This window comes from Barbatula barbatula (assembly GCF_947034865.1).
Source record: "Barbatula barbatula genome assembly, chromosome: 12".
NCBI classification, from domain to species: domain Eukaryota; kingdom Metazoa; phylum Chordata; class Actinopteri; order Cypriniformes; family Nemacheilidae; genus Barbatula; species Barbatula barbatula.
In genome coordinates this window covers 18,182,071-18,207,599 of record NC_136775.1, presented here as the reverse complement: position 1 = coordinate 18,207,599, position 25,529 = coordinate 18,182,071, and the positions used below count along the sequence as shown (strand labels likewise).

At 39.0% G+C, this 25,529-nt stretch overlaps 1 protein-coding gene across 1 annotated transcript in view; it reads right to left on the bottom strand.

The window, feature by feature from the left end:
* cdkal1 (CDK5 regulatory subunit associated protein 1-like 1) overlaps positions 1-25,529 on the bottom strand; it is a 310,661-nt gene that overhangs the window by 188,094 nt on the left and 97,038 nt on the right. Inside the window, exon 7 of the mRNA XM_079469382.1 lies at positions 16,921-17,041. Coding sequence (XP_079325508.1) covers positions 16,921-17,041 — 121 coding nt within the window. The remainder of the gene's footprint in view (positions 1-16,920; positions 17,042-25,529) is intronic.

The following is a 25,529-nucleotide window of genomic DNA, read 5'->3' as shown; positions in this document are numbered from 1 at the left end:
TGTATAAATGTTTGGTTTTAAAAATCAGAATGTGTTAAAACATGGAAAAAGAAAGGCCAAGCTACATTACTGGGCCAAGACATGTATGACAAATATGTTAGGAAGAGGAATAACTCTACCACGTTTCCCAAAGGCATTACTGGTAAGCATCTCATAAAATTGTCTATTCTTCACACTACAGAGCAAGGCAATGCAGAATACAGAATGGATCACTTGTGCTGACCAAACGTATAACCAGAGATCATCTAAATGGCCTTACATATATTGTGCCTTCCAGCTAATGGAGCGCTTCTCCGGCACTAATAAAAAGCAAGTCGAATGTCCTCGCAGATAATCCCGCTCTGGGTTTACGGCTCCACAGCTGGGTAGAATGAGGCAGTGGCCATCGTCAAAAAGTGACTGGCAAATCTTTCATCCACCACTAGCTCTGCTGAGCTCATGACCCAATCTTCAAGAGCAAGCACAACACAACACAACAAAGCCTACAACATTCATAAAACGAGGCAGAGCGCTGGACCTCCTGACCCCAGCTCCTCTCCCCACATGAGGAGGAAAGGGACTGGAGAATAACAGGCTCATATTTTAAGGTCAGCTGTGAGTCTGATAAGAGCCATTGTTTGTTGTCGTCCGGCGTTACCTCAGGGAAAGGACCTGTCGGACAGCCAAATCATTCAGGATGCAGGCGACCCTCCTTTGGGCTTGACGGCCGAGTCAGCAGGGGCCCAGGAGGAGAAGGAAGAGGGGGACAAGCATGCTGTAATGTTTACGGCATCTCCAACGCACCGGCGGGAAACAGATCGGCTCCCATTTCACCACCCAAACAGCATTTCCTAATCCACATCATGGTAAACAGAGATGTTCTTTAGAGACAGCCAAACAGAGGAAACGGTGGCCTAGATCGCCTCCGACACGTAGGAAACCGGATCCAAACAATATGAGCTAAACTGTTTGGCCCTGGTAACAACGCATATAAATAATCCCCAGTAAACAGTTTTGGGGAGATAATCCCTGAAAAATGGAGAGGGTGATGAATAGGAGACGTGAGTCCCTAACTGTCTGGGATTCATTTTTCTGCCCCTAGCAACACAGGGAAGGCTAGATAACATAATTAATCTCAGAATGCAGCATATCCTAAATAAACATTTCGTCATGTATAACGCTGGATCAGATTAGAATGAATAGCCGGCAGATCCGGCTAAACAGAAGTCTAAACAGGTTCCTAATAACTGTACACTGCTTATTTACCAGAACATAATCTGCATTTGGTGCATGTTGCTATTCTTTAATGCTGCAATTCTCATCTTTTTTTTAATAAATAAGTAAAACCAACAAACAAAGATGAGCAAGTTCATGAAAAAAGCAGTGTTCAAAACATTTGTGACAATAATGATTCATAAATTGAAAAAAGTCCAGAATGTCAGTTGCGTTGCTGTCAATGGGTGGGAGTCAAAAAGCTCTCGTACTTTCTTAATTTGCGTTGCGAAGAAGAACGCAATAAGAACGAAGGTGAGTAAGTCATAGCAGAATTGTCATTTTTCGGCAGAGTTCCCCTTTGAGTAATCTGCAAATATATAGTTTCTATAGAGGGGGCTGATTTAGATGCAAACATTAAGCGCCAATTTTGTTTTTAAAGGCATTAACACCCTGGAAGTCCCAGTGAAATTAAGAATTACAATTCTTATATTTTCATTTAATACTGCAGCGTTTATAGTAAATAGTTTATTAATGTGGGTCATTTTCTTTTTAAAGTTCATGTGCTCATAATATTCAGTTAAAGTCTGAAAATGTTCTTCCACCCTGAAATGACGATCCATCACAAACGTCCGAATATGTAAGTAAAAACGATCGCAAAGTGCGACTTTGTTTTCTTCTAAATGGTGACATATCTGATTGCAATGGCTTCTGCAATGTGAAAAATAGGAGGGGCTTTATTTCTTGTCGGAAGATGCAAGCCTGGCCTTTGGACAGTCTATAAAGTCCCGCCCTTGGGCAGAGACCTACTTCATAGAGAGAAGAGATCATGTTTAAATGGGGGATTATGAGGGCATATATGCACTGATTTTTTATAATAAACACTGCGATATTCCAATAAAAATAAGAATTGACATTATTATTTCATGGTGACTAAGGATGATTAGCCACAAGGATGGTTTGAGGCCCATTAGATAGACATTGGCCAGTCAAGCTTGCAAAACGCTGATAAATTCCTCCACATGTAATTTTTACACCCTCATACCCTCCAATAACACGAGTTGGCTGAAGTGAAAGAAAACAACTATAACAGACACACAAACAAACCCTTTGTTATTCCTCTTGAGGCCAATGATCAGCCCTCCTTTCACGGGCCATGACGCTAATGACTGCGTCTGCAAAACGGCTGTAAATGGAGGGGGTTTGTTTACGGATGTGAAGGCACATCGCCTCAGTTCACAATGGGCATTTCACATCTCCCATAAGCAACTCGCTGTCACCAACAACAGGCTGAAATAAGAGCCAAGACGAAACCGAAACATGTGACGCTGCTATAATGAGAAGCACATTTAAAACACAAAAGCTGTTTTCAAGAAAATGTGGGACTTTTCTTTTTGCCCAGCTTAGCCTGAGGCGTTGCTGCATGAGGCGGCCTCTCCTATGGCTGACCTTCAGTGAATCAGAGGACAAAGAGAAAAACTTGATATGAAATAGGGAACATATGATTAGTTCAACATTATTAACTTCAACGGAGGGCTTAACTGAGTTAGGATGATCATCATCGTGGCTGTCCAATCTGCTCCCATCAATGTCTATTAGGCCATGAGACGTGATTGAAGTCTCATTAGCGTAAAGAGACTCTGAGAGGCCCAAACTGGATTTCTTCTAGCACAACTCAACTATTATAGGCGGCAATTTTGCCAGGCTTTAGAAATGTCCTACTGTTTCATTTAACCAAGGCCTGTGATGGGACAAACTAATTTGTCCGATTCGCAGTAATGGCCGACCGGTACAATTCACAATCATTTGGGATCTGAGTAGCAAAGAACCAGCTGTCCTGCATCCATATGTTTCCACGTCACAAAGACAAATAGATGTGTCCATTGGTCCCCTTCACGATAGGACAGTACACAGGCTGGGCAGCCTCTGATAGCTTAACTAGGTTAGTGGCCCTTGCAGGTGTACATACAGATGAAGAGCTGGCTACAGGGGTCACCATTAGGAGGGTCATTCTCCGCCTACGGCCTGACAGACCTCTACATCATAATACCCCCCTACACCATTCCTGGCACGCTCAGAATTCTGGCTGTCCCATCGATAGTCAGGCGATAGAAAAGACCCAAATGATTTTAAAAGATGAGGGGGTACAGGGTTTAATGACCCCTGAATTCCTCTTCAAGAATGAATAATAGGTAATCGATGATGTGGAAATTAAACTAAAACTCTACCAACATCAGGATGCAAATGCTTTATTCAAAAGAGTTAAATGCACAGCATGCTAATAGAATCATTGCAATGCACATTAATGGTCATTTCAAATCTGTTTACTGATAATGAATTGCATAAATGCTCCTATTTACATAACTTTGAATTGAGGCTGAACAAAATAAAAGAATAGCTTAAAATAATTAACTAAATATACAAATTAAATAAAAAACTTAACTACATAAATTCAATAAAATGTACAAAAATACATTTCAAAGTATTATTTATACTATTGGATTTATTTTCAGAAAATGTTATAAATTTACGTTTATGTTTAGATAAAATTATTTTTAAAATAAGACCAGGATCAATTTTTGTGCTTTCAGACCGAACTGTGTAATACTTAGACAAGAACTGAGTCATAAAATCAGATAAAGCCTGAAAGCTCAAACCATCTTTACCTCCACATCTCTACAAAAGACCCTGCCCCATGCCGGTAAGCATTAATTATTCATAGCCTATAAATATAACACAAAAGTGATGAGAACAGATTGCCACATGGATAGATTTGTGTGAATACTGGAAGAAACTAATTATTCCCATCAACTATAAACACTTAAAGATTTCCTAGATTTCATCAAAGCTTCCCTGGAGATTGACAAACCAAACTGATTAGGTGAGATATTGCATTAAATAAAGAAAATATTGTACATCAAAGATATTTAGGTCTGTATGTCCTCAACAGCAAATACTGAACGCGTTGTCCTTTCATACACACAATCGCGCCGTTTATCTTCACCCTGAAAACTATTTAGTGTGGAAAAATGTCTCGTGTCTCATTCTCTCACCCTTCCAAAAACCGTTACAGCAGTCAATGTAGCAGGAGAGCAGGATTTACAGACTACCCAGCTGGCTCTGGACTTGAACACGGCCAATGGGAACTTGCAAAACTGGCCAAAAGCTTAATGTTTTTTTACATTTCACATTATTGTGGAGGATTGGGCCAAGATGACGAAGAAACTGCTACGCTCAGCATCGGCCCGAATCTTGAAAGGAGGGGTCTTTGTATTTATGACCCTTGCCCCCACCCCGCTGTCTTAATATAAAGGACATTTGTCAAAAGCATATCTTCAACAGGAGGTTCAATTTGGTCATTTTGATTGCTTGAGAACTTGCCAGATAAATCAGCTGAGAAGATTCCCGATCAGTCCCTAATAAGAGTCCTCTTAAACTAATGCACATACCTAATATTCACAGCTCTAAAGACAATGTCCAAACAATGTCAAGAAGAATGAGGGCTTTTTAACTCCAGCTTTATTTTTATGGCCTGCATATGGAACCAATCTAGCTCAAAAGTTGAGATCTACCAGAACCTGTTGGGCCTGTCCTAGTAAACAGCCTCTATAAACAGGCCTGGCTCAGAACAGACAGTCATGCTGAAGGGCAGAAAAGCATGTAGCTGTCAAAGTGGTCATGTGCAGGTTTTCATTTTATTTAAAAGGAGAGAAAAGCTCACGTGCAAGCCTGACCTTTGCCTTCATATCAATAGCAAGGTTCTCTGAAAGATCATTCAAGCTGCTAGTAAAAAACCTGCCTGCAATTCCGTGTAACTCCCTGATGCTGTCATAAAATAAAACAGCCGTGTTATCTGTGATCTGGGAATAACGAACACAGGAGGGAAGATAGTGACCAGGACTGTTGGAATGAACAAAAGACTATGACTGCAATCTATATAGGTGCAAGAGGATTTAATACACACATAACTAAAGAAAATGCTGAGGAGGAGGTTAAAACCGTAACCTTAAAATATTGCATCCCATTCTGTAATTTGATGCAATTCTGATTGAAGGGGTATTCAATGACGCAACCCAACCTAGATGAACTACTAGGTAATAATGGCTGATTTTATTATCATCGTTATTTAAAATGCAATTACCTTGAGTTCAATTAACTTCAATCGTTAAAAGAATCAATTTATCTCCCTCAATTACAACAAAAATCGATTTGAAGATTACACCAATAGTGTTAAAGTCTTTAAGGTCCTAACTAAACTCAATGAATCCACTCATACCTGTAGGCTGGTCAAGATGTAACTGGTGTGCCTAATCTAAATAGTCTATTTAACTTAGGGCTGTCAAACGATTAATCACGATTAATTACATAAAGAAAATAAGTTTGTGTTTACATAACATATGTCTGTGTACTGTGCATAAAACGTTTGTATCTTTCAAAAAACCTACAAATGCATACATATTTAAAAATATATAAATAATAAACATTTATATATTATTTAACTTATGGGTAAATATATATAAAAACACGTCAATGTTTCCTAAATATGTACACAAGTATGTGTATGTATGCATTTATAATTACAAAATGAATATGCACAAGTAACAGAATTGTGTTTTGTAAACACAAACTTTTATTATGGATGTGATTAATAGCGATTAATCGTTTGACAGCCAAAACAAGAGAATTGAATAAAAGGGAAAGTCTATTACAAAGCCACTTTGATAAAAAAACGTATTGTTCTTATGAAAAACAACCTTAATGAAAGTAAATTTAGATTTTTATGTTGACTTATAAAACTACTGTATTTGAGGTGGTCATGCTTTAAGACCAAGCGTCAGTCAGGTCAAATAACCACACCCACAAAGCATCTTTTCCATCCCCAGTCCATCAAGCCAACACTGTGTCCATGCCAAGAGTGAATATACGTCACGGGCATCAGCGGTTGTCGTGGGGCAGAGGGGAGCTGCGCAACGCCTTCATCACTCGGCAAGTAAATAGGGGCGAGAGATGTGAGGTCCGAGACGCTGATAAGACGAGGGGAATGATGGATGGAGCGTCCAACAGTGAGAGTAAGCTCAGTAAGAGACAAAGAGCTCTCTATCTCCACGGCCTTCAAATGTCAGGACTGATGTCAGAAGTACCTCTTAAGCGAATTAAACGGAGTGGAACGGACTGACGGGGTTTCACATATGAAGTCTTTCTTGTCTTGTTTGAGCTGATAATGGTCAGACCTGATTTGAATGCAAATGAAAGGCAACATCTGTTCTCTGAAAACAAGGCTACTTTGAGGAACGCCTGCGCAGCCGTATGCAAAGCAGCATTCTGCCCATTTAAATGTGTCTAATGGCACTAAAACAATTTGCATGAAGGCAGTAAATAAGTGGAAGCAGGCTGACTGATAGCCATTCCTGACCGCAAATAATTGAAGCTCTGAGCACATTAGAAACTTTCTTAAAATCATAAATGACTCATATTTTTTATTTATATAATCGGTGACGCGTGAATCAACAAACTTGCAAATAGGTTGCAAATAATGTTAACTGCAGCAACAAGCTTTTTCATAAAAAATGGTGTATACAAACCGAAACAAAGTTGTTTTGCACAAATGTTTATGCATGGCTTGTGATGTGTATGTTTCTGGTGAGCTTGATTTTGACAGGATGGACGTGTGGATTAAAAACCCAGGAATCATTCCCTCAACTGAAACCTGAACAATCTGAGCAGTTAAGAGGAACAACGTTCCAGTAAATAGGATGTTAAATCTAGCAAGATGCCCTGTTTGGCACATTCACAGTAGGCACGGCAGTGTTGCTTTGTGCTTTCATTACAGTACGGTTTCTTCAGGGCATATCGGTGAAAAACATACATTACTGTATAGGACAAATTACACCGCACAGACAAATGCCAACAAACACCAACAGACAAGTTGGAAGTCACATTGTGTTCACATTGCACAGACAGACACAGACATTGTGATTGACACCTAGACCAGTGGTTTATTGTGGTATTGCATTGCAAGGATCTAAAATAATGTTATGCATCAGATATTTTTCCCCAACAGTTAATCAAACATCCACTTAAAACCTAGATTAACAGATTATGTCTGCGTGAAATCTTGTTGAAACAGTTGTTTTTAAAATGCTTACACAACATTACAGGGGGGAATATCTGATTGTCCAATACTAATACAAACAGACTGTGAACACTGGTTACAAGTTTACTTGTCATGCGTTTTTTTTGCACAGATATTTAAAAAAGTTAATTAAATTGGACATTTATATCAGGTTGATATCTTCATGTGGGATAGAACTTTGATTTCTTTAACCAGATGTTCTTGCAAGTTTAAATAAAAGTAAAAAATAAAAAAATATTTTACTTGAATTATGTTGGAGTTACTTTTTTAAAGGGGCACTATGTGGGATTGGCCTCTTTGTCGCCATCTCAGTTTGTAATACTGCAGGTAATGTGCGGAGGCATTTTCTTTACGTGAGTTGTGATTCGGCACTGCTCAACTGTGCGGATGAGTCTGATGTTTTGAGTCGTAGCCTGTGACAGTGCACCAGTGAGAGTCTTCACTGTACATCAGTAGGGAATAATAAACACAGATAACATGGCAGATGATATAAAACCAAACTAAATAAGAACATAAATAGATCCAAATAGCGCAAATGGAGGCTGTGTTGATGGGATTTGATATTATTTCGGGGGCTTGGTCTTTTCCATACCTGCCGTTTTGCCCGGGAGCCTCCAGTTTTTGTTTCTCTCATGGAAACTCCCGTAATGCGAACCGGACAGAAGATCCCCGAACATCTTAAATGCCGACAAGTACGGTAATAAATCATTGTACATCATACAACTATATATATACTATATGCAAAGCCTTGCCATCATATCCGGGATAGAAGTCTGTAAATTTGAGTAAAATCACAGGCTTCACTTATCCATGCTAATTCGCGCCACATGAAATACAGATGTGGGTACTCGGGGAGGTAATTTCTAAATCACACGAGGTCCCCAGATAATACTAATCCTGTGCAAATAGGGCTTAAATTTAATTTATCATAATGAACACAACAAAGAGAGAAAGAACAACCGATGGAACTGTAACTTTACCCGTCTGTATTAACACATAAGGGATCAACGGTTATTTATTGAAATATCTTACCCGTTCAGAAGAAATAAAGTCAAGCCTGCATCCGTTTGAAATCCTTTCAGATCACAGAGTTCACGCCATCTTTGAAATACCTTGCCAAAATTAGTTCTAGTTTTTGAGTCCAATCACATTCAGCTGTCGTTTAAAAGTAAAAGCGCCATAAATAATTATAAAAGTTGTATAAAATCCTACCCAACAGTTGTGAGTACACGCTACAAGTCACTCGCAACATCCAGGCGCTGGCTAGAAGCCGGATCCTCTTCATTCTGTGTACGAATGTGACGAAATGACACAGACGAAAGACCCCAAATAAGGATCTCCGGGAAAGACAACCCGACAGGGAAAATGACAAACCATTATTACAAGCTTTCCGTGGTGAATCCAGCAAATGTAGAGACACCGTTTTAAACACCGTTCTTACATGTCCTTTTTCAATAATTGGTTTTAGCTAATTTTTACTCAAAATAACTGGACTGCCACTTTAAGTAAACAACATTTAAAAGAAAAATAAATATACAATTAACATGTATAAAAAGAAAAAATATAGACTTTTTGCTAAATCGCCCTGTCTAAATGTAAACATGCTGGGGGATTTTGAACATATGGTTGGCTCAAAGAAACAAAACCTGACCATTTGGTTAAATTAACCCAGAAAATCATAATGGACCCAATTGTGGGATGTAAAAGTATCAACCAATGTTTGGAATAGATCATTGGGTTAAAAATGGAGTAAAACAGCAATTCTAACTGCAGTTCGTCTGCAGACTACGCACAATAGAGCGCTCTAAATGTGCACAATAGTTGTGCTTATTTAAAAAAAACTGGAGTGAGATTAAATAACTGCAATCAGATTGCTTAATATTTGCTTAATACTATTTACTTATTTAAAAATGTTTGGCCGATACCGATTTTAACAAACAACTATTGTCCAATTTTGACATTGGTCAATCGCATAGTACTTTGCAATACTAGCTATTTTTACTGCATACAATTAATTTTACTGAACATGAATCGGATCCATTTAACATTTTGAGAGAGGCACAAGTTAAAATAAAAATACAAGACAAAGTGACTGTTCCAAGGTGATTTTTGCTATCCAATATTTATTTTATTAACAACATTCTCATAAATCATATTTGACTTAACATGGAACATTTCTTTAATAAACTTCTGTGCGGTTGCAATTCAATTATTTTGCTAAGAGAAAAAAACTGTTGGATTATTCAGACATGCAACTCATTGCCACGATGCATTTAATTAATAAACCATCGTTAAATATATCCAATATCGGCAGACTAATATCGGTGGCCGATACATTTGTTAATTTATAACCAAAAAAGCTTCAATAAAAGCAACACTGAGCCCACTGGCATCCCAAGGCTCAGTCCTTACACACTACACCACAACAGCTTATCTGCTTCTCTTCTCAACCTTGTTGTTTCAGTTAACAGAGCAAGATGACTCGTAGGGTATCTAGAATGGGGTCGGGCAGAGTGTCACAGGAAGTGTGGTAGAGCGAAAGATCAGTCCATACCTGAATATGGAAGTTCTCACACAGTCTGCTCACATGGCTTAACAAAATCAACATGCTAGTTTGCAAAACAACATGACTCACTCATGTGACCTTTTAGAACCAGACAGACCATCCCAAGTCTTAAAAACCACATACATGAGATGAACTAACAACAATGATCTATTATATGAAAAGTTTTAAAAGGTTTCTTGTTCCAACAGGCGACTGCACAGCATAAGAACCGAAAACACACTGAATCACTGATAAACAGCTGAACGGAAATAAGACTCGGACATGCTGACAATGACTTTGGAAAGCATTTAAACACACTTGCAACAAGTCGAATCTAGTCACTGCTCAAACCTTCCATATTATAACAAAACAACGTCGTCATTAAGGATTAAAAGATATGCTAAACAAGTGCTATTGATGGGATACATCTGACACAAGTGTGCCTTGAATTCTGAGCAAGACATCAAATCCTGCATCAAATCGAACTCCAGCTTGACTTCTTGTGTTAACATACAGTGAAACCACGTTCACATACATACAGTGGAGGAAATAATTATTTGATACCCTGCTGAAGTTTGCTTGCTTACAAAGAAACGAAGGGTCTATAATTTTTATGGTAGGTTTATTTTAACTGATAGAGACAGGATATAAAAAATAAATCAGGAGAAACAATGTTATAAGGGTTATCAATTGATTTGCATTTCAGTCAGTGAAATAAGTATTTGATCCCCAACCAAGCAGCAAGACTTCTTACTCCACAGATTGGTTGTGTGCCTATATGGACCACAGATTAGTCCTGTCACTTTAAGAAAGTACTCCTAATTCAGCTTGTCATGTTTATAAAAGATGCTTGCCGACATAATCTGCATCTTTCATTTCAACCTCTCCACCACCATGGTCAAGACCAAATACGTTTCAAAGGATGTCAGGGACAAGATTTTAGACCTGCACAAACGTTGAATAGGCTACAAACAGAAGCTTGGTGAGAAGGAGACAACTGTTGGTGAGATTTATTATTATTTGGAAATAGAAGAAATAGAAAATAACTATCAATTGCCCTTAGTCTGGAGCTCCCTGCAAGATTTCCCCAATGGGGTAAAGATGATCATGGGAAAGGTTAAAGATCAGTCCAGAACTCCATGGAAGAAGCTTGTTAATAAGTTCAAGACAGTTGGGACCACACTTAGCAAGCAAACCATTGGTAACACGCTATGCCACAATAGATTGAAATCCTGAAGCACCCGCAAGGTCCTCCTGCCCAAGAAGGCCCGCATAGCTCGTCGGAAGTTTGACAATGAACATCAACATGATTCAGAAAAGCCTTTGGAGAAAGGGCTGTTGTTAAACGGGAAGAAAATTGACTCCTATTTTTGGAGGGAAAGAAATGCTGACTATGACCCCAAGAACACCCTCCCTAAAGAGAAGCACAGTGTTAGAAACATTATGCTTTAGGGCTTTTGCTCTGCTCGGGAACAGGATGACTGGGGGACGAGCCCATGTACCGTAAAAAATTGGGCAAGAACCTCCTCCACTGAACTAGATCACTGAAGATGGGTCGTGGATGTGCCTTTAACATGACAAAGACCCAAAACATATTGCCAATACAACCAAAGAGTGGCTTAAGGAGAAGCACATTAAATGTCCTAGCCAGTCTCTAGACCCTAGTCCTACAGAAAATCTGTGAAGGAGGCTAAAACTCCAATTCGCTGAGCGACAGCCAAGAATCCTTAAAGATTCCACAGAGGAGTGGACACAAATGTATCCTGACACATGTGCAAACCTGGTCACCAACTATCAGAAATGTAAACTGTGATTGTTTATTCAGTCGGATGTTGTTCTAAACATGTATGACTCTCATTCTTCTGTGGAGCACAAAAGAAGACTTTAGGCAGAACATCCATGCTGCTCATTCACCAAAAATTGTAAACTATTAAAAACAGCAGCAGTCCATACAACTTTCTAAGTCTTCTAAAGCCTGGAAACTGTGGATCCATTAAAGGATGAGCTACAACAAACACCATTTGGTATCACTGGGACACTTTATCTATACACTCCATATACTATATACAAACATGAATGAGATTTATGAGATTTTAATAGTGCCTATTTGTTGGCTTTTCACATTTTTATTTCTTGTCACAATCTCTTTTCCTGTTCACTTTTACTGTATAGGAATGTTTATATACACATTCCCGATAACATATCATAATGTTCACCAAAGACAACAGAATCATTCAATTAGTTACATTATGTATAAATAATTTATAACTAAGGATACAAACATTGTTAATATATTAGTAAACTATTTAAAGATTTAGACAAAGTTCAATAGCATATACAGTATTTTTATACACCTCCAAGCACACATTCATCCTAACAGACATGTCTTGACTGTACAACGTGAGGTAGTTACGTTCTTAGCATCGTTAGCATAGCAGTGAGTTGCTATTATCTCATCGACTCAATGACTAGAGCAATTTTACACGGTGAGGAGAGACAGCGCATGTCCACACACTGAGAAAACTAATATAGATAATCTCTTATGAAAACCTGACTTAGGAAAACTGTTCACGCACAGAGAAACCTTTGTGTGACTCAATCCTTCATAAAAATACAACTGCATGACGGTCACATAGTCTCGCAGGGGGCGCTCACGAGCACCACTGAGAATCTTTCCAGTAAATGACAAATAGGACACCATTAGTAAAATGGTGCAAATAGAAACCAGACCTACAGTCATGTCTATGGTCTATGTATTGGTAAACCTAGATGTACGGAGTCGGACCACTGTGGGAAAAAAATCATTACCGCATTACGAAGGGAACTTTTTAATCTCCTACGCCTGATAAGGCAAGAAAGCGTCTAAAGCCTATTGCAGAATTTAATCATCAATATAGCAAAGGTTGCTTACTACACTTAGCCCTTAGTGTGAACTCATAATGTGCATTAAAAAGGTTACAACCCTCTGAAAAGGCATTATGGATGCTTTTGCAAGAACCAGGAATCATTACATTAGGCCCGTTCTGAATTACCATCAGGCTAATGGAGAAAGACCAAAGACCTGACCCTAATGACACACACCCTGTAGAGCGCTTTAAGACCAACATTAGCACACATATAATTACTTTCCTTCCATAAACAACCTCACAAGCACACGTATACAAGCTACGCGTTACGCAAACACCGTTTGCTCTGAAAAAATCCCTCTAGAGAGCGATCTGATATGCAAACCTTACGGGGCAAGAAGGAATCTCTGGGAAAATAACGCAGAAATTCACAAAGTCCCCAAACAGCATGTTTGCTACCCCGGAAGGTGCTCATGTGAGTCTCAAGGTGTTTCCATTTGCATCTCATTTCTTTCTAAGTGGCACTAAGAGACGGGTTTCTAATTAAGCCGCCGGAGTGCTTGGGAATTTGTCTAACAAACGGGCAGATTAGAGGCGGCAGATGAGAGCGAGAGATAGCAGGCCTCAGGTCCGTCTGGGTCCCTCTGGGGCCCAGCAAACTGTAAGACACGGAAGAGGAGGGACTGTCAACACGCTCCATGTAACTCGCAGGAGCATTTGCAGTGAGATTACCTTGCGATGCGTGTGCGCGGGCTGCAGCTGTGTGCCAAACAGGCAACCAAATGCATGATATGGGGCAAATATAAAGTCTTATAGAGCACAAACGACTGTGCTGTTTTAATGAACATATGCATTTCAAAAATTTTAATTCAAACAAAGGTGGCACGCATTTCCTTGCATTGATTTGTGTCCATCCAATAGGAGTGAATTGGTACCGCCATTGTTCGGTTTCCAACATGCTTCAAAATATCATCATCATCGCGACGCAAAAGCTTCAAAATAGCATCAATGCCACTCTGTTTTTTAAACGATGGTATCGTAGTGCAGTAACTAATGTTCAATATACACATTAACGTTTAAACCATTACATCTGTCTTTTGCAGTGTTTCTTTTCTAAATTAATCCCTGTTTTGAACGACTCGGACGAGATAATGATTCAGAAGTCATTCATCAAGACACTTGCTTCATTCTTGATCGAATCAGCCGTTTTGAATGAGTTGGTTGAATGATTCACTGACACTAAAAAAACATGCCGCCACCTACTGGGCTTTTAGTCACATTTAATGTAAGAATTTACCTTCATAAGTGTTGCTATAAATCCGATTTGTCTCACATGGATTGAATAAGTTCCAATGTAAAAAATGTACTTTAGAAGTTACTACAGTAACTGTTACAAAAAGTCCTAGACACTAGTGGTTTAAATCTTACCACAGTAAATATTAAAGTATACTATGGTGTTTGCTAAAACCTAGCCAATCATTATAGTTAATACTACAAAATAAAGAAGTTTGCAGTGTAATACAGTTCACTAAATACACGTTTCATTTAGATCGTTGTATTAAGGAGTTTTGGTCTATTTTTAAGAGATATGTTTATGGTGCCGTGACAGCCCTACTTCTGAAAGCCATACAGGTTTGAAATGACGAGAAGATGAGTTAATGACAGAATGTTCATTTTCGGGTGAACTATCACTTTAAATTAAGACGTAAACAGAAAATGCTGAAAATAGGCACTGCCTCCAAGCTGAGAGGCCACTTTAATAGCAACAGGAAGACGGCCCAGATAAACACTGTTTTAATGAAACTTGCCCCCTCGTCAATCAAAATATTGACGTAAAATGGAAAGCGGCTGTGGTGTGCAGCGGGTATGTATTGGTGAACCCCAGAGACGTCACCCCTCCTGTCTTGAGGGCCAAAATCAGAGGCCAATCTGTGAGCAGCAGAGTGATAAATTGGGTGCCATAGCTCACTGACCACTTTATACATCCAGCATCACATCAGCAATACCGCCTGCTGCGATCACGAGCCGTTACCACATACACGGATAAGACACAAACGCTCATCAAAAACGGAATGCATATCACACTCGGGACCAGTCAAGTGAAAGTGTTTTAAAGACAGGTATACCACAGATGCTAATATTTGGAGAGATATTCCGGTGTCATGTGAAGCATAAATAACAGAAAAATAAAAGAGAGATGAATAATACACTAAAAGGTAAAGGAACACTGAATAAATGGAAGGGGTCCATACTGTAGCTGACAGAATTCAGGGGACCCGCATCCTCACCTCAGTCTTTCTGACCATTTTATTACATCCCATTCAATGCGTATGTGTAACATAGCCCAAGACTACACATTCAAATTTACTAAACACAACGTTTTCAAGTATGGTTTGATGGTAGGCAAAGTGTGGGCATGTCACATGCATGATTGTCACTGAACCACTCTGTATCCATAGAAAAAGCATACTGTGTTATATACACATATTTCCAGTTGATCTAATATATTTTAAAAAAATCCATTTTAAATCTGTCTTTTTCGTTAAATGGAGGATAACTGAAAAAATTGCCACATCTTATCCAACTCTCCCATACCTGCATTCAGCCATATTTGGCATTTATGAATCCAGAAAGTTCAATTCTTCTGTCAGTTTAACTTGTGCTCTAAAAGCCATTTAAATGCCATTTGGTGAACTTAAGGCAGACTGCAATTCGCCTTTTAGCAGTGCCTTCTGATTGGCCACTCGGCTGTAGAGATCTCATTGATGGATTGTTGTTGAGATGTTTGTCCTTCAGGCAGGTTCTCCCATATATGTACAGCCACTCTGAAACTCTGTTAGAGGAGCCGACGGGTACGAGGTCGCATCTCCTTGACCGAGCTTTTGCCCTCTAGGCTGCATTCCAAACTTCATTTTTTTCAATGTAAAGTAGGCAAATGGTTGATTCCCGAACCTTCACGCGTTGACCTTTGTTTTGTGAATGTATATAAAGCATCCCGATATAATGAAAACCGGAGCCTCGGTTATACATATTAATCTCTGGAGTGGTGGGAATTCACTCTCTTTAAAATATTCAGATGTGTCTATAGTACAACACATCAGGTTTAAAGGGACAGTTCACCTAAAAACAAAAATGCGGTCATATATCACTCACCCTCTCCTTGTTCCAAATCTGTATGGTTGAACATAAAGACATTTGGAAAAAGTTAGCAACTGACAGTTCTGGGGCATCATTGACTACCATAGTAGGAAAAATAATAACGGATGCCCCAGAACTGTTTGCTTGCCTAAATTACTCAAAATATCAGTAATACTTCAGTATAGGTGGCAAATCTCACTGTTAACTAGTTGTTATTAGCTGGCCTATTATTGGCATATTAGCTGTTTATTAGCATTTATTCTGCATGACCATATTCTACATCCCCAAACCTACCCAATACCTAAACCTAACAAATACCTTACTTACTATTAATAAGCAACAAATTAAGAGTTTATTGGGGAAAAGTCATAGTTAAAGTTTTGTTAATAGCGAGAATTGTCCTATATACTGAAGTGTGACCAAGATATATTGAAAACTGTCCTCCCCGAGATATTTTTTTTACACATTTTTTATTTTTTACATTTTGCATATTTTCTGAACGCACATTCGCTATTTTAAATGTAGACGTGCGACAGGTATGCTCAAATAGGGCAGCGCGCATTTCGATGGAAATTGTTCAACTTTTTGGAGTGTTGCATGCGCACTGCGGGTCATTTGAAGAGAGAAAGCGGCGCTGCAAGAGTTTTCCGCAAGGTTTTAGAAATGAAATGTGAATCAGTGCCTAAGACGGCAACTGTGGCTTTTTAAAGTCAGTCATCCACAACAATGAAACTCAACTCTTACTTCTACTAGATCTCCTACTAGAAGGAGAGAGGATAATCAAGGACCCTTCACACATACAATGTTCCCTCCTAAGGCCATGACACCCTATGCTGTAAATAACAATCTATAAGGCACATATATATTTAAAACGTACACAATTAAACACCACACACACACACAGAGTCATAAAATATACAGAAGCTCATCAGTGTTTGGATCATTTAGGGGGAACCAAGATGGCAGCCACATAGCAGTGTGTCAATAGAAGCGGTCAGCCAGAAACTGAATTTTCTAGTGACGCTGGTGAATATTTTATGAGCGTGTTTGTATTGCAAACAGCTTACCCAGTATTGATGGAAATGATTTCAATCAGCGGGTTCTTCCTAATCTTTGGCAAATCCAGACGTGCTCCTCCCAAACGCTTCCCCTTCTCCTTCTTCTGACCCAGCAGACGCACGGAGTGACCTTCAAAGCAAACACAAACACACCTGTCATTGCACTTCACGCAACATAGCGCAGAAGCCCGAGGAGCCGCGCGGAATTATTACACAGAACGGACGGCCAAATGGATGAAAAAAAAATGGTGCCAAAAAGAAGACAGAAGAAAGGATTTCGTTCCGTTCCAACATAATCACACGTTAGCTGCGGGCCACGGGAGATTGGCCATGTGGTGTCATTTCCCAGAATGCCGAATTGCCATTCAGCTGTGAGCGTGAGCAGTGTCTGCTGCATGCTGATTGGGCGGTGAGCATATGGAGGGAGAACGCGGAACGGGCCGAGAAGATATTGAGATGCGGCCGTGAATGCATCTAGATTCATTCGTATTTTACACGCAAACAACGAGAAACCCTGACCTGAACCCTCCAGATGTTCGCAATGCATACAGACCGCGATTTAAAAACCAAACACAATTCCACTCCAATAACCTCAGAGATTCCTCGAGATGCCTCAGGTGGCAAAGGCAACAATGAGGAAAAAGCATAAAGCGAGATAATGAAAACTCTGAGGAGTCTCACACAAACGGCATCCACCAGCACACACCGCAGCATTAATGTATCAAATCATAGTCAAACCTCATTATTCATACAACAATGCTCATGCCTTCACTTGTGTTAGGCTGATGCTCATTATTAGATATGATATTAACAGAATAATACAATCACTGACATGTAGCCAACACCATTAAACCTGAGGAGAAATCACTGCACACAGGCATTGTGGGAAAGATATTGATTAGCGGTTAGCACAGTATTTCTGAAAGGACTTGAGGAAACAAAAATTGGACTGGACCTCTCGAGAGCGTTTTTGCAGATATTTTCTAAAAGCAAATGGAAGAATACTCAAACTATCAAGGGTCTTTATAGAGAGCTGGTGGTATGCTCATTGAAAGCTCAAGAATACACCTCGAATCTCTTCCAAAACACAACAAAAAGGCAAGATCTCAGATAACAATGATCAATTCTAAAATAAAAATGATGAAATATTTCCATGGCACTATACAGTAGATATTCAAAGTTCTGAACTAGGTAATTTCAAGGAAAATCATGTCCATAATACCAACGTTATTTGTATTAATAATTCATGGCCAGGTAAGTGACCTGCATAAAGGCCAACATTCCTAAATGAAAACATGAAATCTATAACAACTAATAACTACATTTGTTATATCATTAGTAATGTCAGTACAATAAATAATAACCGTACGTTTTTCTTCCATAATACTGGAATTGCCAAAAAGAGAAAAAGAAATGTTGAAAGTAAAGCTTGAAGTATCCGAAAAAGACAAAAAGCAGTATTATGTGTATCAGCTTTGCCTAGTTGGTCACTGCACTCCTGTCTATGTTTCTACAGAGCGATCAATATAAACAACCAAGATGGCAAATGACCTTCCAAACATGTCTACTTTTACAATAATCTTTGTTTATTACTATTAGGTGACCCTGAACCACAGTATAAAGTGTGCCACTATGGGCATGCGTAAGGGGAATCGATGGCACTTAGATGTTACATGATGTTAGGTGTAAGCAGAAAACATATACTGGACATTCTGCCAATGTTGTTTGGATCATCTATAGACTGAACACATAGCATTCAATTCGTTCAGGTTTCTAAGGATGCCTCCATAAACATGTTTACTGGAACTGACCAGAGATATTTGTTATTACCATTTGGAGACAGAGACTGATAGCACTGCAGTGACTGTCCTCCTTTAGCCTTATAAATTTAACAAGACATAAACCAATTCGATCCATAAGACCCTATTAGAAGAGCACAACATTAGACCCTGAACAAATCAGGAAAAGTGGGAAAAGAACAGTGAGAGAAAAAGAGAGATAACAGATGACGGAGGGACCTTCAGAGATCTCCAATAAATAGACTTCTGCAGCGTGGCTTTTTAATAAAGAAGCCGAGGAGATGAATCTGATAAGGCGGCTAATGCCTCTCATCGTGTCAAAGGTTGACACGGCTATCCGATTCACCCACCCACATCACGGGCCCGATTTAATTACATCACTTCCATCCAGACTTGTGTGCGTCAAGTAATCAAATCCACTAAATAATTCATGCAACCATCTACATGCAAATGATTGCTTGGGGAAAAAAAAGAGAAAAGATCCAAGCAGGAGGTGTAACATGTCATTTTCTGATTCATTGGATCTGTGGAAAGTCATAGACCAAGAGCTTTCTCTCGGAAACTGAACGGGACAGCCATGACGTCATGAATGGACGTGACATCCTCGTGCAGGAGGCAAAATGAATGTTCGGTTACACTTGAGAAAACAAAAGAGAAAACAAAAGGGTAGTCACGTTGAGAGATAGCTATTCTTGATTTACAATCGTTGATTTATTTGACACATTTTAATAGTCTTTCATCCTTGAAACTTCAAATCGAAGAGACTCAATTCCAGTTTGTTGTTAATATGTTGGTTTGATGATTTCAACTACGTCGGCACTATTTTCATTAAAAATATACATTCAAAAGCACAAAATGACTTTCTTTTATGGGATCGAAGAAATAATTTGTGTAATTTGTGCAAATGTCTTATGATTTGAAGTGTAAAACTATGAATTAGAAACAATAATTTGGCTTTGGCAGTAATGTCTGCATCCAATAGATGAAACGCTGTGATTCAGCTCATTTAAAAGCCTCTATTTTCTCACTGACTGTTCGATGCCTCTCCAGCAGCTGTCAGTCAAACAGTCAGCATGGCACTGATGATGTCTGCGAGTGTGTGATTTATGTCCCGCCCACCCTAAACGCATCCATTTCTCTTCCACTGATATCAGCCCTGTCAATCTCGTCTCGAGCCGAGCGTCTGTCCCTCAGAAATCAATAGAGAAGCAATTTGACTTGTGCGGATGTAAATATAGCGTGTGCATGAGACACCAAACAAGTCTTGACATTATGAGTAACATTAACATAAATCATTCACAGACAGCACATCAACATTGACTCTTTCAATTTAACGATCATTTGCTGGAATTAGATGAGCGATGCTGTGAATTAAAGTCACACTCCAACCACATCCTGTTAAACATTTAATATTGAAAACGTATGATACATTAGCTGAAGGGAATTCAATCTTTAGCGGTTCTGACAAACTGTGAAAATATTTATGAGGGAACAATTGAAAGGCTCTTCTATTCTGCTTCTTCAATCAAGTGAACACGGGGCATTTTCCATACGGCATTCAAGCGTCCTTGAAAGGCCCTTCACGGGGACGTCATTTGTAGGGGCGTTCCAACTTAACTTAAGCGTACATGTGAATTCCTTCGTGAAGGGCCCTTTCAGAAGTCTGTGTTCTGAGTGAGTTCTGTTTGTGATCACGTGATCTTGGATTACGAGTTCTCGCGACACGTTTTGCAGCAAATATGGTGCCAGATTGTGATGTTACCAACGAATGCAAGTACAATAATTTAGCTTGTATGTTTAACACAATTTTTGATATGATAAATATGATTAAATTATAGTATAAAATAATTAAATATATATTTTGTTGATAGATTTCCTTTATGATATATTCTGTTTGTAAATACCAAGTGAAGTGAAAAAAACAAGGTAAAATAAGACATAATTAGACAATATAGGTTGTTTGCAGTTAAGGTTTAATAGAAATTTGTTTTTACTCGATCGTTGTTTGGGTACGTTAAGCCATTTAATTATAGTGAACTTATATGGGCGAGAAATACTTAACGTGATCAACTTTTGCTACACAAAAACGACTGATCGACTTGAACAGTCAAAAGCGACGCAAACAGGTATTTCGAGTTATATAGTGAATTCCAATGGAACCTATTCAACAAGAAATATTAAAAACATTATTTTCAACAACCGAACACTGGCCTTGTCAAGGTAACATTTGGCTAGTCATACACGAGAGACAGTAATGTCCTCTTCAACAGCTCAGCCCTTCGAAGGTAATAGGGCATAGGGATGCTCACTTCCGTTTGGAAAATGCCCATAAAGCATTTAAATGCTTTCAATGCTCAGTCAACTTGGATATTCCCATTGTTTTCTACCGGATACTTTCATGAAAAGCAGATGCTTTCGCAAATAGTCTGAAAAAAAATATTTTTATGACTAAATTATTTTTTTTTGTTGACAGGTATTGGCTAGTAAAGTGTCTGTTTTTTTTAACCAACATTTGTTTATCCATATGCTGGCAAACAGCCTATGCAAGTGGTTTTCAAAAAAAGACTAAACTAAGTGGCAATACAGTAAGACATGCATCCAAATTATGTTTGTATGTTTGTGGACATGTTCCATACAAAGTCGCACATCACACTGACCGCACAATTCAAGAAATCACACCATTGCAAAGTTGAATCTTCCCGCTGGCTATTGTATATTGTATCGGTTCAGTTTGGTGAGTGTCACAAAATGAAAGACTATTCCAATGTCTGAAGGGGGTCACACAGCGGATGAGATGTGCACCACTACACCACATCACGTCTAAAATAACTCGCAGGTATCACACAACAGATAGTGAGCACAAGATAAAAGTCTTCACCTGAGGCAAGATGGGTAAGTTTTAACTTTAACAGTCCGTGCCTATTATAAAACTATCATTTACACATAACTGCTAATATGTTGCTCTTATTAAGCAAACATATTTGTATATATTAGAAGCAAAACCTTTAAAGCTAAGCCACTCCGAATGCTGTCTCACTAGGTTTCATAAAAAAGCTAAAGCGTGTGAGCAGCTACATATTAAAAGTACTTTAAAACAAGTCTACCATTACAAACTACCACTACCTTCTTTGACAAGCGCTCGAGGCGACCTGCACCTTTACATCAAAAGCAGACATGTGCAGTGAATGATCCGAGACCAAAACAACACAGGCAATCCCTCAGCAGCTAATTTGACTGCTGAAGGGTCCTGATGTGAATCCGCTCTCTCTATAAAACACCTTTTCCTCATGTCCACACCCACTCTTGTATTTTTATATCCAGCGGCCACGGGCTTCACAGTTGGGGGTGGGTGTTATTTCTTCCTCTTCCATGGTGCTGTGGTCTGATCCAGCGAGTGATCAGAGGTACCGGTCAGCCTCCGGCCAGAAGAGCAGCTCTCTGTCTGCGTTTAATCTTAATGCACACAGCGGGAGGTGGACAAGGTTTCACCTCTGTGACTATAACTAGATAAAAGGCACCCAGAAAAAAGTGAAACTTCGAGTAACAAGGTTATTTGAAAAAGTCTTTTGTTTTATCTTCAGTGTAGGTGTGGGGTGTAATTAGTCAAAGGAACACAGAGATGTTCACGTGTGTTGCAGTGTGCTTGCCAAAGTAAGGTCATGTTGTAATATGCCGTAAAGACGCAACAACTGGTAACAACCTGCGTATACCGCTACTAACATAAATCAAGAGAAGTCGAATTAGGTTCCCACTCAACTGCAAACAAACAGTAGTAATAGTTCTGAAGTCGCTGCTAAACCAAAACAGGGAGAGAAAAAAGTGTGTTTGCTGACTCTTCCTGACATTCTCTTGGTGTGGATCCCTGTTGTCCGAGGCAGTCTTGGAGAGAATGTTCAAGGTCAGCGCTGTTACACAAACACAGTGGGTTCAGATGACTGTTATTCTTGGCCGCGCTGCTGAAGAGCTCCGGGTCTGGTTTGGCAGATTTTGTCTCTTAACCCTTCAGCCGGAGGGTCTGGTATCGTCTGGATATGTGATCCACAGATCTATGGCTACCGGTTATTGTGTCGGCCTGTGTGCGGGAGCCATAACTGACCTCTATAACTTCAGCAGCTGTAGGCCTGTGTTTAGATAACACACGCACACATTTGCTTGAGTCATTATGCTGACGCTGGTCAAATGTTACTCTTTCTTGTTGTGCGTACACATCCAACTGGACATTCAAGGCATCCTTGTGACAGTTTCAAATGATCATTAAGTGAAGGAATTATTTCTCAACGAACTAATAAATAACTGGATTACAGGATTATTTACTGTAAATATATTTAAAAATTATCAAAATAAAAACTGCAGTTAGAGGCACAATATGTATGATTTTTGGATAAAAATATTCAAACATGACTAGCACAGTGTTCTGTGTTTTGTTCACTAGTGTTCACGAACTCATTAAAGGCCCGGTCAGACTAGATATTTAGCATGCAACATTTCTACGCAAAGCCCTACGTGTATGGATAGCAACCAGAAAACATGTATGCGTGTTTTTGTTTTTATAATAAAGCTGTTTATACAAAGTTTGATTGTGTTATATTAGAATTTCCCCCAACTGAAAAGGTCAAGTTGTGACGTATCCATCTACTATTTCTCCAGCAAATTTCCAGGTCAGAGTTCACCAAAATTGAACTTTCGATACGTTTTTGCACGAACTTGCGTTTCCGCTCTGCCGCATTCACATGTGTATGAATGGAAGTCAATGAAAGTGAAAAAGTATAGTGTGACCGCGCCTTAAGAACAAACCATTTGTTCTGTTGTGTCGTGCCCAGTGTAGACACAATGTTATCCTCTGTTTTGCCTTTACTGTCTTAGAAATCATAGGTGTGTTCGCCTTTATGTGAAAGAACCACTAGAATATTGTTTTATATTTCAAGCGATGTTCAGTTCAGTTTTAAGTCTTAACCAATAAAGATTTAGAACTTTAAAACGTTTTACACATGGATGCACACACGTCTCCCCATGCTATTTTGGACAAAGTACCATGGCATTAAAGACATGATGCACAGATCTTTTTAGACATGCTACCTTGGCCATGTTCATGGAAGTACATTAAAGCACATTATTACATGAATTTTAGTCCTACAGTTTATATCAAAGAGCTTTTTTTAAGGACCATGATACCATGTCTTTGTGCAGTTTTCAGAATGAGAGTAATACACAGCTTTATAGCAGCTCCGTCTAGAAAAAGGAAAAGAAGAAAGCGAAATGAAATAATCTTCAGAGAATGAGAGCCTGAGGGCAGTGAAAGGATAAGAGCTGTAGCCAGACAGCAAAGCACAGCAATTATGATTTCTGCCTTTTTATTTATTTATTTTTCGGGCCGGTAAGCCACAAACCACTAGAGACATGACAAAAGAATGAGATACATCGAGCGGTGATGAATGTCTGCCAGGCAGCCAGAGATTTTCAAACAAACAATTATTCGAGTTCCAGGAGCATCTTATCTCTCAAGGCTGCACCTGCTTTCAGCCTGAACTCTGTGACTGTCGACGGGTTATTGTGGGCCGTGGGTGCGTATAGAAATGTGAATATGTGAGCATCTGAAATTAAACATAAAGCCGAGCAATACGCTGTGAAAAAAACCATGATTCACCCGATGGTTCACCAAGATGAAGGTGCTGTTTAGCACAATTGGTATAAAATAGCCACAATCTGAGGCATGTGAATAAAAGACTGGTAAAATAAAAACTATTGTGAATAATTCACAACAAAAAAGTTTAAATGCAGAAATATGCCGTTACATGTAGAGATCAACTTTTCGACCGAGCAATAGTATACATTCCACCATATTCCAACTGTAAGTGGTCTAAACCTATCTTAAGATTTTGATATACAGTAAAAACGAATGAACATAAATGTGAAATGAAAATCACTCAACAGTTCAACACTTTCTATTCGTCCGGGTGAAATGTCTTGCCGCATATAACTAAAAGTACATTTCATGCAGTGTGTAATGTTACTGTGTGTGAATGTAGACAGTCTGCCAAGTTGTAAAGGCGAAAGTGAATGAATAAAGTTATTGGCTAGGGAAAGAAAGGAGTCGACTCTGAATCACAGCAGATTAGACCATGCATCTCACAAAGGAGGGGATTAGACAAATGAATATCCGAATGAATCACTTGAGAGTCAGTCAAGAAGTGAGGTAAAAATAACTGGCTATAAGTAGAAAATGAAAGTGTTTTTACACGGTGTATGTACGTAAACTAGTAGTCGGACACTCCATAAACCAAAGCACACAATCACAAAATCCACTCGAAATGCATTTATTACAATATAGGGGTGTTCAACATCGGTTATTTATGGTGGCCGGAAAGCGCAAAACAAAACAACAAATCGCAAAACTAAAAACAAATCTAAAACATTTACATTTAGGCTTTTATCCAAAGCGACTTACATTGCATTATCCTATACATTTATACATGGGTTTCTGCAATCCCCTGGGATCCAACCAACTTACTTACTGAGCTACAGGAAAGGTAAAAGCAAAATAAACTCCAATTTCAAAATGACAAATCTGAAAACACAATATCAAATCGAAAACCAAAATAACAAATCATGAAACACATCGACTAGTCAGAAAACAAAACAACAAGTCAGTCAAACCGGAAAAGGTAGTTGGAATGGGATAGATACTGCTGATTGGATGAAACTCCTCTCAATCAAGTTATCCAGGAAGCTCAATGTTACTTTGAGAATATACAGCGCATATTCATTGATTAAGGTTCAAAAGCCACATTTTGTTAATAAAGTTGAAACGGGCTCATCTTG